Source organism: Pelobates fuscus, chromosome 4, assembly GCF_036172605.1.
Source record: "Pelobates fuscus isolate aPelFus1 chromosome 4, aPelFus1.pri, whole genome shotgun sequence".
Classification (NCBI taxonomy): domain Eukaryota; kingdom Metazoa; phylum Chordata; class Amphibia; order Anura; family Pelobatidae; genus Pelobates; species Pelobates fuscus.
The window spans coordinates 346,211,492-346,226,451 of NC_086320.1; the positions used below are offsets into that span (position 1 = coordinate 346,211,492).

The window sequence follows — 14,960 nt, forward strand, 5'->3', positions numbered from 1 at the left end:
GTGCCCTGCGAAGAGTGCTGGATCAGGCCGTAGATGAGCGTGAAGAGGAAGAGTTGTGGTCATCATCACCACCAGAAACAGCCTTATCAGCATCGCTTGCTGGACCTGCGGCAACGCTGGAAGAGGATTGTGAGGAAGAGGAGTCAGAGGCGGAATGTGGCTTTGAGGAGGAGGAGGAAGACCAACCACAACAGGCATCCCAGGGTGCTCGTTGTCACCTATCTGGTACCCGTGGTGTTGTAAATGGCTGGGGGGAAGAACATACCTTCAGAGAGATCACTGAGGACGAGAAACAGGACATAAGTAGCTCGGCATCCAACCTTGTGCAAATGGGTTCTTTCATGCTGTCGTGCCTGTTGAGGGACCCTTGTATAAAAAAGGCTGAAGGAGAACGACCTGTACTGGGTGTCCACGCTACTAGACTCCCGGTATAAGCAGAAAGTGCCTGAAATGTTACCGAATTACAGCAAGTCGGAAAGGATGCAGCAGTTCCAAAATCAATTAAAAAGTATGCTTTACACAGCGTATAAGGGTGATGTCACAGCTCAACGGGAATCTAAGAGGGGAAGAGGTGAAAGTAATCCTCCTCCTCCTATGACCACGCCGGCAAGCACAGGACGCTTTACAGACGTGTTGTTGATGGAGGACATGCGGAGCTTTTTAAGTCCTACGCATCGCCACAGCCCTTGGGGGTCCACCCTCAGAGAACGACTCGACCGACAGGTAGCAGACTACCTCGCCTTAACTGCAGATATCGACACTCTGAGGAGCGATGAACCCCTTGACTACTGGGTGTGCAGGTTCGACCTGTGGCCTGAGCTATCCCAATTTGCGATAGAACTTCTGGCCTGCCCAGCTTCAAGTGTCCTGTCAGAAAGGACCTTCAGTGCAGCAGGAGGTATTGTCACTGAGAAGAGAAGTCGCCTAGGTCAAAAAAGTCTAGATTACCTCACCTTTATTAAGATGAATGAGGGATGGATCCCGAAGGGACTGACAGTGGGCGATACATTCAACTAAAAAAGGCCTGATGAGGGGGACTACTTAACACACCACTCCTATCTGGTGGCACATTAGACTGCACGCGCAGTGCCCCAAATTTGAAGTAGGAGGACCGACCAAGCATGTTTTTCCATCTCCCGCTTCCTAAAATCGATTGCTTATATACACGTCCCCTGATAGGGGACGTAACAGGGATTAAACTGATAAGAATAGTACTACTTAACACACCACTCCTATCTGGTGGAACATTAGATTGCATGCGCAGTGCCCCAAATTTGAAGTAGGAGGACCGACCAAGCATGTTTTTCCATCTCTCGCTTTCTAAAATCGATGCCTTATATACACGTCCCCTGATAGAGGACATAACAGGGATTAAACTGATAAGAATAGTACTACTTAACACACCACTCCTATCTGGTGGCACATTAGATTGCACGTGCAGTGCCCCAAATTTGAAGTAGGAGGACCGACCAAGCATCTTTTTCCATCTCCCGCATCCTAAAATCGATGCCTTATATACACGTCCCCTGATAGGGGACGTAGCAGGGATTAAACTGATATGAATAGTACTACTTAACACACCTTATAATAACGCAGAGAGAGGCAACGCAGAGAGAGGAGTCTGAAGAAGAGGAGTCAGAGGAGGAAGGTGGCTTTGAGGAGGTGGAAGACCAAACACAGGCGTCACCTTTCGGGGACCCTTGGTGTTGTACGTGGCTGGGTGGAGGAAGAGACCTTCAATGACATCCGTGAGGACAAGGAACGGGACATGGCTAGCTTGGTATCCAACATTGTGCAAATGGGGAGTTTGCGGTTGTGCAAATGGACTGTTTGCGGTTGTTTGCGGTGCGTTAAACGGGGAGTTTGGTCTGTCACTGTGAAGCGGGCGTAACCCTTACACTACCTGATCGATACAACATCGATACAACATAATACCTGATGATTTAAAGCAGGTTATTCCAAACAATTTAGGAATGTAAGATGATTTATGCCCTTTATGGATTAAAAAAAGACTCTGCATCAACTATGTAATTTTCCATGGGGGTTTTGCCATGGATCCCCTTTGGCATGCCACAGTCCAGGTGTTAGTCCCCTTGAAGCAACTTTTCCATCACTATTGTGGCCAGAAAGAGTCCCTGTGGGTTTTAAAATTTGCCTGCCCATTGAAGTCTATGGCGGTACGCCTGGTTCGCCCGTTCGCGGAAGTTCGCGTTCGCCGTTCGCGAACCGAAAATTTTAGGTTCGCGACATCACTATTTGTAACTATTAAAATAATTTAAGATTTTTTAAGAACATTTTTATATTTTGAAATTCGAATATATTGATATATTTTGTTATAAACGGTATATTTTTTATATTTTAATATTTTTTTTAAAAAAAATAATAATTTCAGTTTCTCCAAAAATATGAAATAATTTAAAGAGCTTATTCAAAAATATTAAATCAAGGCCAATGTTAGGCGATCTGGATATTTCACCATTTGTGTCTTAAAACATCTTAACTAGATAATGCTATGCTATTATCTTGCTTTTACCTATTAATAAGTGATTATTACACTTCTCAAATTGCCTCCCTAATTAGCCGAATAGTGCTCTTCTAAACCTTAGAACACTTGGGAGTTCACTGTTTGCTCAATGCTGTCAGCAGTCTTGAACACTGTGCCGATTTTCAAGTTAGGAATTGGTTACACATTACTTGATAAATAACCACTGAATTATCCTAGGTTTTGCTCAATATGTTTTTTCACTAACTAATTGTTAGAAAAAAAAGTTGATCTATACCTTTCTTAGTGGCTGCAGTTATTTCAAGCTCTATATGCTCCTGAGATCATGGAACGTTTCTCTCTACAGTCTGAATATCCAAGGCCAGATCGTTCTCTTAAATGCTTGCATTACAGTAGTTCTTGACTATTACAGGATACAAGAAAAATGAAGATCTACACAAGTTAGAATGGATCTGTCGCGCAAAGTGCAGATAAACCATATTTTGTTCTGCTTTGGCTATTTTAACCACATTATTTTCAGGCTCTGATATGCCCACATGTGACCTTTCCAATAAATCAGCTTGTGACAGTTTTGAAGTGAAGTGGTAGGATACTCATGTTACTAGAACAGAAACCAGCCCACCCCAATATCACTTTGTCCTCACTGACCTTCACTTACAACACATCCAAAAGCATCCTCATGCGGGTGTGTTGGAGGCTGTGCGGCTACCCATAAGACTAAAATCAACATTTGCAATATCACTAAAAATGAGAAGGTTCTTGCCTGTTTTGTGCATAACAGTTCTGAGTAAAATGTAACAAACTTGAGTGACCAGCCTAGTGACCTCATCTATAATTTGGTATTTTTTGCTAACTGTCTGTCTGTCATTATTTCAATGTGTATTTAACACGTTTCCTTTCCTCTGTTAGGCAAATAATGACCTTTCCAAAATGTGGGTACAAGATGGCAATCATGATGGAAACTGGACTAAAGCAGAGATTTATATAGGAAAACGAAGAAACTTTCAAATAATTTTTGAAGGGATTCGTACAAGAGATTTTGGAGGAGGGGCGGCAATTGATGATATTGAATTTCTAAACTGTTCAACGTGTGAGTAACATTATATTAAATCATCGTTTCATAATCTTCCAATTAAACTATTTAGATGAAATACTTATACAGTCGCTGGCAGTAAAAAGACAATATGAAAATAAAATGAATCCCATGTTATCTAAAAGTAATTTTTAAACAGATTTCAAGAAATGGTATTAAATAAGCCTTATTAAAATAAAACTTCAATGGCTGACTATAGCAGTGAAACCTTTAAATTGCTCTGTGAGATCTTATAACAGAATGCAGGGAAAATTAACTCATTTATGGCTTTATCACCAATCACATCAAAGGTATCTTTTTGCTCCTCTGTAGCTCTACAAACGGGGTTATTCACTTAAGTATGAATGGACCCTTACTGAATGGGGCAAAAATATCTAGCTGCATATGGGGTCATTCGAACTGCAAAATCCCAAAGTCCAGACTTTGTTCACTGAGTTCAAAAGTCTAGATTTTAGAATTCTAGCCTAGTACATGTCTAAATGTGGTCCAGACTACAGTTTGGCCGAATGCTACCGAATGGTTGAAATCTGCTGAAATGCTTCAAATTTATGCCTAAATGCTTTACAGTCGGGCTTGCATTTCAAAAAAACCCATCTATGTGCCCCTTGACTGCTCTACCAGAAACGCTAATTTGCGCAAGTGCTTTCTGCCAGATGCATCTGGTTCTGTATTTTATTAATATCTGTGCTTTGTGAATCTTCCAAATCGATTTGGATTGCAAGATCATTAAATTTAATCCTGAATGCATCCAGGCAGTTTCTGCAGATTCACTCAGGCCGACCGAATTCCATCCGAATTAGATCATTTTATGTTGTACACCAATGCAACATGAACTAACTTAACTCGTACAAACCAGTAGACGAATATGCATTCCCACTGAAAAAAGACCACATGGAGTTGTTTGTAGATGAAACTAATCATCTTGTGTAGTATTCATAATATATGCCAGAGAAAATAACTTTATAATTATTATGCTTCAAAACTATATCACGCCCGGATGTGTAATACGATTTGTTACAACTAAGCAAATCTGAAGTCAATGAAGTATTAAAGCAAAATAAGAAAAAATATATATCTTTCGAATTGTAGAGGACATTTAAACTCTATCAGTTTCCTGAGGTCTGTTCAGTAACTTGTTGAATTGTGCTGAGATGAGAACTGTGGCAAAAATAGGAGAAATGGGAGCAGTTTCCAATTCACCAACATTCTCAAGTCACCATAAATCACTTTCTAAATAACCAACTTCTGATGAAACATTACAGTTGTTGAATAATCATTTGATAACCGAAGAAACATTGTACTGCCATTGAATAATTATTGAAACACATTATTTATATTATACCTGATGCCAGCAAAAAGCTATTTAAAAAAATAAATAAATAAGTATTACGTATAATAGAAGTGAATCTTTTGCTAAGACCCCTTTAAAAAAAAAATATCATGTATTCATTTATATGAAATGCATACGGTTCTAAGGAACTCAAGTTTGGTTAACTTTAGAGGGAGGGGAACATTTGTTGCCAGAATTTGGATAATTTCTAGACCTAAATCATAATATGTATCTTTTTTAGATCTGTGAAAAATCTTAATCCAAAATACATAAAGAATTGGCATAGTTTCAAAGTAAAAACTCTGCTCCCAAACCCTAAATATAAATATTCTGCTTTTGCGCTGCCAAAAAAATATTGGCTTTACACATGAATGTATATTCTTATGTTTTAAAAGAAACTGTAATAACATACTTTTTTATGCTCCAGCTCTCCAGATATTTTGTAACAATTCTTTGATATCTTTCTCTAACATACAGAGAATAAAGAGCATTGGATAGTATGTCGTCATCTTGCCCCTATGTCTTTTGAGGAGAAGGCAAACATTGTTTTTGTGGGTACAGTGGAACTCTTCCCTCTGGCATACACATGTGGATGCTATTTATCATTAGTATAATAATGCAACTGGGCCAAAAAGTGGTAGAGGTCCTTTCTACAGATTATCCAGTTCATACTATCTATAGGGTGTCGGAAGGTTGTGTAACTGTATGTGATGCCAAAGTGAAGCTCAGTAGTACAAGGGTTGCCATTTTTTGAAGGTGGGGTATGGAAGAATTGCCAAATACAAAACACTTGGAATTCCTGACATCAATGGAAAAAATATTATTTTCCATCAGAACTGAGCAGTCTGGGCGCAATAAAATCTTAACTATCTTGTAGAGACTTTGTTTGCCTTAGAGAGTTCCTTTCTACAAACTTTTTGATAGTGTATAATTCTCATCCTTTTCACATAAAAGCCTTAAACTTGCGTAGTTCCTGAATACCATTCAACATCATCTGTATAAATTAACTATGAGGAGCAAATAATAATTCAGCTTTTACTCAACATAATTACTACTGGAAGTAATGAAAGTAGCTGGGAATGTAGGAGGCCATATGTACCCCCAACAGGGGCCAAATCATATTCCTTTGAATACAATTTAATGGTGAATTAGAGTTTGGGCTACTTGGTTTGAATGCTCACTATTTGAAGTAATACATTGTATTACATCATATTCCTGAAGTTGCTTCTACATGTTTCGGGATTACAAAGTGCAAAACCTCAAAGAGAACTAGTTAAGACAATTCCACACTGCTGGTAGGGCTTATCAGCCATATATTATGGGTAAAATATGTATAAACATTTTTCTACAACTGAGTATCACTCAAGCTCAGTCAACAGGATAAACAAGTGCAAATTTACTTCTGTTTTTCTTTCCAATAAATTGGCAAGTAAAATGACTTGAGGCAATGGGGATATTTTTTCTAATAATTGGATACAGCCTTTATTTAATACAGTAACCTTGTTTGTTGTTATATACTTATTGTATTATACTATATACAATATTTTTTTCTTGCTATTCCATTTAACCCGAATAAAAACTGAATACAATATATCTACTGGAATAAATAACTTTGTCTTAATATTCAGATTTATCCTTATCTCTCTATGTGCTTGACTAAACGAAAAAAGTGCCAGTATTAGATTATTAAAAAAAGAAGCAAAACAGAGGATCCCTTCTATAATGTGCATACTGTTTTTTATTCTAACAATATAAGCTGACATTTATATTAAGCATTCTGTACACTGTAAACATTTTTGCTCTTGCACTAATGTGATTTCAAAATACCAGGATCAGATGTCTGAGTGTTTTTCAATTCAGTTGCTGTCACGTCAGTTGATAGTGTTCACTGCGACTACCTGACAGCGGACAAGAAGTACAGAATGCAAAAATTTCCAAAACTGATCAATATGTCCAAACGGCAACATTTATATTCTTGTCTGTCGTAAACATTAGACTCACACCCATCATCTGGTACCTGCTTCAATCCATCATATTCATTTGGGCTTGTTTTCACATGTTGACCTTGTCTTGACAAGACATCAGCATCTCTCCGAGCCAAACAGGACAGTACTTCAGACTAAAATCTATGTGCTTTACAAATAGCTTTTAAAGACACAGCTAAAGACGAATGCACAGTGACATATATAGGTTCTCATGCTGACATGAAAGTAAAAGACTAAAAGAAATCTATCCAGGAAAAATGAGAAACTGCATTTAAACATTGAGAATTGTTTAGTAAAATAGTTTTCTTTTTGAAGTAACTCTATATTGGATATTACATTTACCAGTGTGAGATACAAATGTTTTCTCTCTTGTCTAACGAAGATCCTTTGTCAGTGACCCTAATTCCCTAAGGCAGCTCCATACAATAATACCACCATTAAGCACACGTGTTGTGATCCAGATCGTAACCAGAATCTCACAAGCGTGCATGTGAATATCATTACTGTCACGTGCAATTTATGAGAAGTTTTTATATGTTATAAAACCATCAAATAAATCCACAGTGTAACAATGCACAGTGGCACATAACACATGTGTGCCTTTTATATCATAATGTCACAACATCGAAACTATGCTTGATGTAATTAGTTTAGCTAATTATGCTGAATAATCAATATAATACTTCAGTAGATCACTACGGAAAGGTTGAGGGGGAAAAAAGACTCGGCTAGACAATAATGGGACTGTGAAAATTATGTCTGGGCTGAATTTTTGTTCCATTATCACTCTTGGTATCGTCTTCAGAAGAATTAATATGTTGCTAAATAATTCAACAATAAGTTAACCATTGTTATATCAGCAATCTCTTAGTTATGGGTCTTCCTATCTCCATGTAAGCTCAAGATGAGCAGACTTATTAAGTAAAACATGTTTTGTAATGTAATTTAATATTCTTTAGGTCAACATATTACCAAGTTTAAACCAAAGGAAAAAAGTTACCTGCGCTCTTTCCACATCCCTATGTATTTTTAAACAAATGGAGGTTTTTAGTTACCTCCAATGGCCATGAGAGGATATGCCCACCTGCCACATCAAGGCAGACCTCTTAGGTGGGTCCTAACTCTAACCATTCACCTTGCTTCCTTGAGCTTCTGGCAAATATATATCTAATGAGACAGAAAGGGGTATTTTTTTACATTTTTTATTTAGTTTATATATTTTTTAAATACAAATACAAAGAAACAAGTCCTGCGCTCAAACTCCCATTACTCATAGGTTACAATGCTGCTGCCCATCCCATGTGTTCCCTATTAAGGGTTAATAATAATAAAAATACCCCTTTCTGTCTCATTAGAGATATATTTGCCAGAGCTCAAGGAAGCAAGGTGAATGGTTAGAGTTAGGACTCACCTAAGAGGTCTGCCTTGACGTGGCAGGTGGGCATACCCTCTCATGGCCATTGGGGGTAACTAAAAACCTCCATTTGTTTAAAAATACATAGGGATGTGGAAAGAGCGCAGGTTACTTTTTTCTTTGGTTTTTACTATATGTATTTTGGTTGATGTGTACTGTGGTCATTGCTGCCGCCCAGAAGTAATGGGAGTTTGAGCTCAAGACTTGTTTCTTTGTATTTATATTACCAAGTTTAACTAGAAAGTTAACTTGTGAAGAGAGAGAAAGACAAAAACATATTATTTGATTTGCTTGCCTTGTAGGACCTGAGGCCCCAAAATGTGTTAATTCAGAAGGAGAGCAAGCACCTGTCTTTCAAGTCTGTGCTTTAATTTGCAATAAGTAACGTTTGAAGAAAAAATCAAACAACAAAATAGAATACTTAAGTAGATTTGTTCTCTAGCCATATTCCAGACATTTTGTAAATAACCTCCTTTAGGGTGCAGTGAAGATAATGATGTCTAGCCCTTCTACAATCTATTAAATAGTACCCACTTATTCTAAGGAAGCTAAAATAAGCAGATCCATACTCTGCAGATATTCTCTTTTAATATATTCTGTAACGAGGTAGTTCCATGAATTGTTACCTTGTGTTCTTGAATCAGATTGACCAATGACTATTCCCCGGTGCTCGTTAAATCTTTAGAAATGAATAAGAACAAGAGTAATAGTAATTAATTCTTTGGGGGCACTGATCTAATAAAACCGAAAGAGAAACATAGAGCAAAAACCAGCCATTAGGAACCATCTGACAAAAATAGCTCCAGAGAGCAACAAGAGAAGAGAGCAGAAAAAAAAGATAAGAATTTATCAGCGTGAAAAATGGCAAATAAAAGAAACTCAGAGTTTGAATTATCCAGTGCCTGGGTTCATTTTCTATATCCAGAATAACAACAAGGAAACTGAATAACATTCTATAGGTGAAAAACAGAAATAAAATACACACAGAGAATCTGCAATCAAACATGTCTCTCCTAAAGTAGTTTCTTCAAAAGAATTGGAATGTTAATGAAGTCAAACCTTGGGAAAAGTCCATCCTGGGCAGAGAAATTTCCAAGAAATCGTGTTTTCATAATTCTCCTGTAGTCTACAGGCACAATTCAGAAGAGGACATTTCGGAAAACATGTGGGAGTGAACATGTGCTTTGAAATGTAACAATGAATATTCTATGTTTTTATTTGAGCAGAACAGAGAAAAAAAATGTAATTGGGAGGATGTGCGTGGGGCCCAATACCTGCAAAATTTGTTCTGAGGTGTGTGAGGAATTAACCAAGTCAGGGCATGAGTAAAGGGATTCAATGACTTCTGGCCATAAATTCTATGTAGCTGTTTATTCCTATCATCCCATCTGAAGGGCTTAAGGTGACAATAGTCAATAGTGTGTAACTCTTCCATATTGTCAATACTTGATAGTTTGCTCAATGCTGAGGGTAAGAGGGTATTTGTCTTGCCCTTGGTTTGGGGATAAATGTAAGCAAACACATATGTTTAAGTAGCAGCCTAGCTTAATGTATAGAAATCTGCTCACTTCATTCAGGATGGTGAAGGCTACACTCCTGTGGAATAATATTGACACTTCAGACTTGCCCTCTCAATTCTTTTAACAGTAGGATTGTAGGTATGCATGAATGGAGAAGGAAGGTGCCCCTCTTTCTTTAAAATTGACCTCCTGAACAAAGTAATTTAAGGGACTCCAAACTTCTAAAGTACTTTAACTGCCTGCAAATAACACTTGTATAAAGGGCCTTATTATACCCCCCTTCCCTGCTGCCAGCAGACAACCGGTCCTGTTACCTGGTTGTTTATCTCGGTGGAGTTAAAGTCAAGAGCCAGCAATTGCTCAGAGCACCCACCTTGCAAAGACTTCTCATTGAGCTGCATTGGGAAGTCTGTGATTGGACAGCCACGGAACGTCTGGGTGGAGTTTAAATGGGAGGGCTTGCAAAGGCTGCAGACAAGAGATCTGCAGCTTTTGCAAGCTGTTTTTAGATATATCCCCAATTAAAAATATGCATATGTAAAAAATTTTATTGGGAGTATGTCTAATAAACAGTGTTTGGGTGGGGGGGCAGTGCAGGGTCCCCTTAATATCTTATCTGCACAAAATTCTATCAGAGCTCTAATTTTTTCTCTAAAAGGTGTTAATTGGGTACGTGGGACATTTTGAAGAAGGGAGTTGACTGGAAGAGGAAGTAGTATAGGAAAATAGATACAAAAAATTGTTACCCATATGAGGTAGGATTAGGTGTATTTAAACTTCCAGTGACGGAAAGGGGCTGGTGTGTGCGAGTATTCTGATCGGTGACCAAGTCGCCAATGTGATACATTTGATTTAGGATAAGAGAATGTAATGCATTCTTGGTGGATTTGCAACAATTTCTAATGACAAAATCCTAATTTTAGAATTGAGTTTATATTCAAGTTTAAAACGACACTATAGGTTCCAAAACAACTTTAGCTTAATAAAGTAGTTTTGGTGTATAAATCATGCCCCATGCAGTCTCACAACTCAATCACTTTGTTTATGCTGCCCTAGGCACACTTCCCTGTATGTTACTTACTCAATTCCAGTAGAAAGAGATCTAATTTGTAAACTACCTTTATTGCACAATCTGTTTTTCATCTACACCATCCTATCTTCTGCTTTGTTAACAGCCTTCTAGAGCTTGCATGAGCCTCCTGTGTGTGATTAAAGTTCAATTTAAGAGCAGAAGATGAAAAGTTATAAAGCAAGTTAACATCTGATTGAAAATAAAAAAAAACAACCAGGGGAGGTGTATCTAGGGCTGCATAAACAGAAACACTAAAGTGGCAGAGAATTGAGCAGTGAGACTGCAGGGGCATGATCTACACACTCAATCTGCTTCATTAAGCTAAAGTTGTTTTGATGGCTATAGTGTCCTTTTATTGTATTTAATCCAAGAGTCCCCAATATTCTTGTAATGCTCATCCCTCTGCTTCTGGACATGTAGGAACAAAGATAGACAATATATGATGTCACCTCCATCAATATACTGTAGATCAGAAGTCACACAGGAAAATTAATTCTATAAAAAGAACAACGTGCAGAGCTATGGATACTATGATTAAATTTTATGTAGAGTCGACAGTTACCACAAAGGTAACTGAATGTACCATATGTGGCATTATAGTCACATCTATTTTGTTTGATTATACATGCAATTTTGTTAATGCATTTCCAATCATAGGTTCTGACTTTCTGACTATTTTCATTATCATAAACATTGTATGCTGTAAAATGATGAGTGTTCTTTGTAAATGATTATCAACCTGTCACAATGATAATGAGACAAAGCATACAATATAATTGCCACTATTCTATATTATAGCATTTTTCATGCAAAATAATGCTAAATGTATATTTATCTAACGGTAATGCAATGTAATGGCGTTTTCAAAGCTGATAGCCCTTCTCACATTAATTGATACGTTCAGCATGTATCTCTGAATACAAACAATATACATACATAAGGTGGGACTTCTTAAGTAGGAGTTCAGTGTAAATCTGTAATAGTATAAAAATGAAAAACAATTGTGCAATATTGCTGAAATAATTTAAATATAATATATGAAAATTAGGAGTATCGCTCACAAGTCAAGAGCCATTGATCACATATGATGCAAATGGTAAGTGCCTGTGGACACTTTTAGGATGTCCAATTCTTTTTTTCTGGTTCTCTTTTCTGGAGCTCTCCCTGCTTGACCGTCAAGATGGTCAGTATTTCACAATATGCAAGATCCCAGAAGTACATACACAGGATACCAGAGGTATATTCCAAAAAGGTGCTTTATTCACAAAGTTATAAAAAATAAAGAAATAAAACTTTTAAAACAATTATAGATACCAGGTATAATATCCTGTGGTTGGCTAAGTAGTTCAGTAAGTCCTGTATCTCTAAATTCCTATTAATGGTCCATCGTTGGTCTAACAATGTAAACTTTAGCTTAAACTAGATTTGTTTTGAGGGTTGTGCCAGTTTTGTTTCTTGGAAACAAACTATCTCATCTTAGAGATTTTACATAGTTAGTTACATAGTTACATTGGCTGAAACGAGACATGCGTCCATCAAGTTCAGCCTTTCTCACATCTGTTTTTTGCTGTTGATCCAAAAGAAGAAAAAAAAAAAACAGCTTGAAGCACTTCCAATTTTGCAACAAACTAGGAAAAATTTCCTTCTTGACCCCAGAATGGCAGTCAGAATTATACTTGGATAACCCTACAGTTTACCCTACAGTTGAAAAATTATATGGTTGAATATTATGTTTTTGCAAGTATGCATCTAGTTGCTGTTTAAACATCTGTACAGATTCTGATAATACTACTTCTTAAGGCAGAGAATCCACATCTTTGTTGTTCTTACGGTAAAAAAAACCCTTTCCTTTGCCTTAGACTAAATCTTCTTTCTTCCTGTCTAAACACATGATCTCGTGTCCTATGAAACAGCATTTTATATAGAAGTGGTGCACAATGCTTGAAAGGTTACGTTTCATAAATAAAATAAGAAAATAATATGTATGTGATGATAAGCAGCAGTCTTGTTTCCGATGAAGATCACAAATATAGTGCAGGTGATAAATGGTTCTCCCAGTATGAAACTAAATGAATAGAAGGGGCAAAATCATTTACTCTACTCATACAAAGCTGAAGAAATGCATCTGATCCCAGAGTTAAAACCCCTTAAGGACACAACTTCTGGAATAAAAAGGAATCATGACGGAATATTTCAGTCATGTGTCCTTAACGGGTTAACAATTTGCTGGTGCTGTGTGATGACCGTTCTTCTGCATATACAGAGACCTACATATAGACCTACATAGATAATATCATACAACAGCAGCTGTGCAATTGGAAAAAAATCATCAAATAGATAAAAAGGAATAATTATTTTAGCTTATCTCAAATCAGTTTCTCTTGGGACAGCTACTCCAAGGCTTGAATGTAGCATGCAGTAAAGTCTCTTGCTATGTATTTGCTGTATCTGTTAGGAGCACAGAGAGAGTATATTAATAATACACTTTATAGTTCAGATGTTACATCTAAATCATGAATCGTTCCACGTGGATGTGCACTCACATTTTCACATTATAAATTAAGTGCCTTTCCTTTTATGCTTCCTTTCTGGGTTAATCCCCTTTCAGTTCTTGTCCTTTGCCATTTGCTTGTACCTGTAATAATAATAATAATATAATATATAATATAATGCAATAATAATTATATAATGTCGTGTTTAGGCTTGTTTTTAAGAACTGGACATCCAATTTAGTCCTTGTTAAAACTTTTTTCAATATATATATATATATATATATATGCGATTTATATTGAGTTACTTTTAAACTATATATCTTAATTTTAAATTTCCTGACAGTCTTAGGGTACATAAAGCTGTACCCTTTATGTGCATATGTTTGATAAGGAAGTCTTTCTGGGATGAGGAATGTGGCTAAGGCTTATGGAACAGATTTCTGAAAAAAACCATTTGTGCAAAAACTATAATGATTTGATCATGTAAAAAAAATATAGCATATTGATGAGGCCAAAATCTATCAAATGCAGTAAAAAATTTTGGTACACGGAATGTCACTTTAAATATATGTGTGTGTGTGTGGCTGTGTGTGTGTGTGTGTTTAATAAATTCATAAAATGTTTTAGGAAGGACTGGATATGTTATTTTATGAGATCTTATTGAGATGTTAACTCACAATTACAAGCATATAGATTAAAAGTTAAAGTCTACCATAGATAACATTAAACAGTGAATTAATTAAATGCATCATTAAATCTCAACTTAAGAAATACATTTGGACATACATTAATTAAATTCCAGTATTGATTCTCTTTTCTTTTTTTGTTCCAGTTGGAGAGATGCCTGGCAAATGCCCAGCAGATACAGATTTTGTTTGCAAAAACAAGAAATGCATCGAGCACCACCACGTCTGTGACTATAAAGACGATTGTGAAGATCAATCAGATGAGAAAGATTGCAGTATGTAAAGCTATCACTGATTACAGGAACAAGCTCTATAGCATCAATAGAATGCTTTCTGTATCTTTATTTTATTTAATCACCAGATGCCTATAAATGAACATGACAGGGTACTGTTATATGCAGTGCTTTTGAAAGTAAAACACACAGAACCTATACAGTTCTAAATGCATAAGATAAAATTGAACTACTCAGCAAGGCCATCTATTTCACAACTGTTGTCCTTTATTAGATTCAGAAAGGTCCTGGAACCACTGTGTAGTTTCTTTCCCTTTCTATTGATATTTGGGTGTAAGACGAGTACCCCTAAGTCTGCACCCTAATCCATAATTCTACTATTGAGTCCTGGCCTCCGTACTCCATGATGGTTTGTTTTTTAATAAAAATCAGGGTTATGTGTAAAGCAAGCACATCTAGGAAAATTGCCCTTATAGAAAAGCAATTTACATTTAAATTACATTGGAATACAAGTTTCCACAAGGAGAACTTGACCTCTAAAGTGTCACTGTCATTTATTAGGGTATATGTTGTTTTTTTTTTGCAAATAAAGTAGATGGTGACACAGCTGTTGGGGTGCATAGCCCTGGGTG

At 36.8% G+C, this 14,960-nt stretch overlaps 1 protein-coding gene across 1 annotated transcript in view; it reads left to right on the forward strand.

The window, feature by feature from the left end:
* MALRD1 (MAM and LDL receptor class A domain containing 1) overlaps window positions 1-14,960 on the forward strand; it is a 293,099-nt gene that overhangs the window by 188,070 nt on the left and 90,069 nt on the right. Inside the window, exons 25-26 of the mRNA XM_063453142.1 lie at window positions 3,413-3,593; window positions 14,242-14,370. Of these exons, the coding sequence (XP_063309212.1) occupies window positions 3,413-3,593; window positions 14,242-14,370 (310 nt within the window). The remainder of the gene's footprint in view (window positions 1-3,412; window positions 3,594-14,241; window positions 14,371-14,960) is intronic.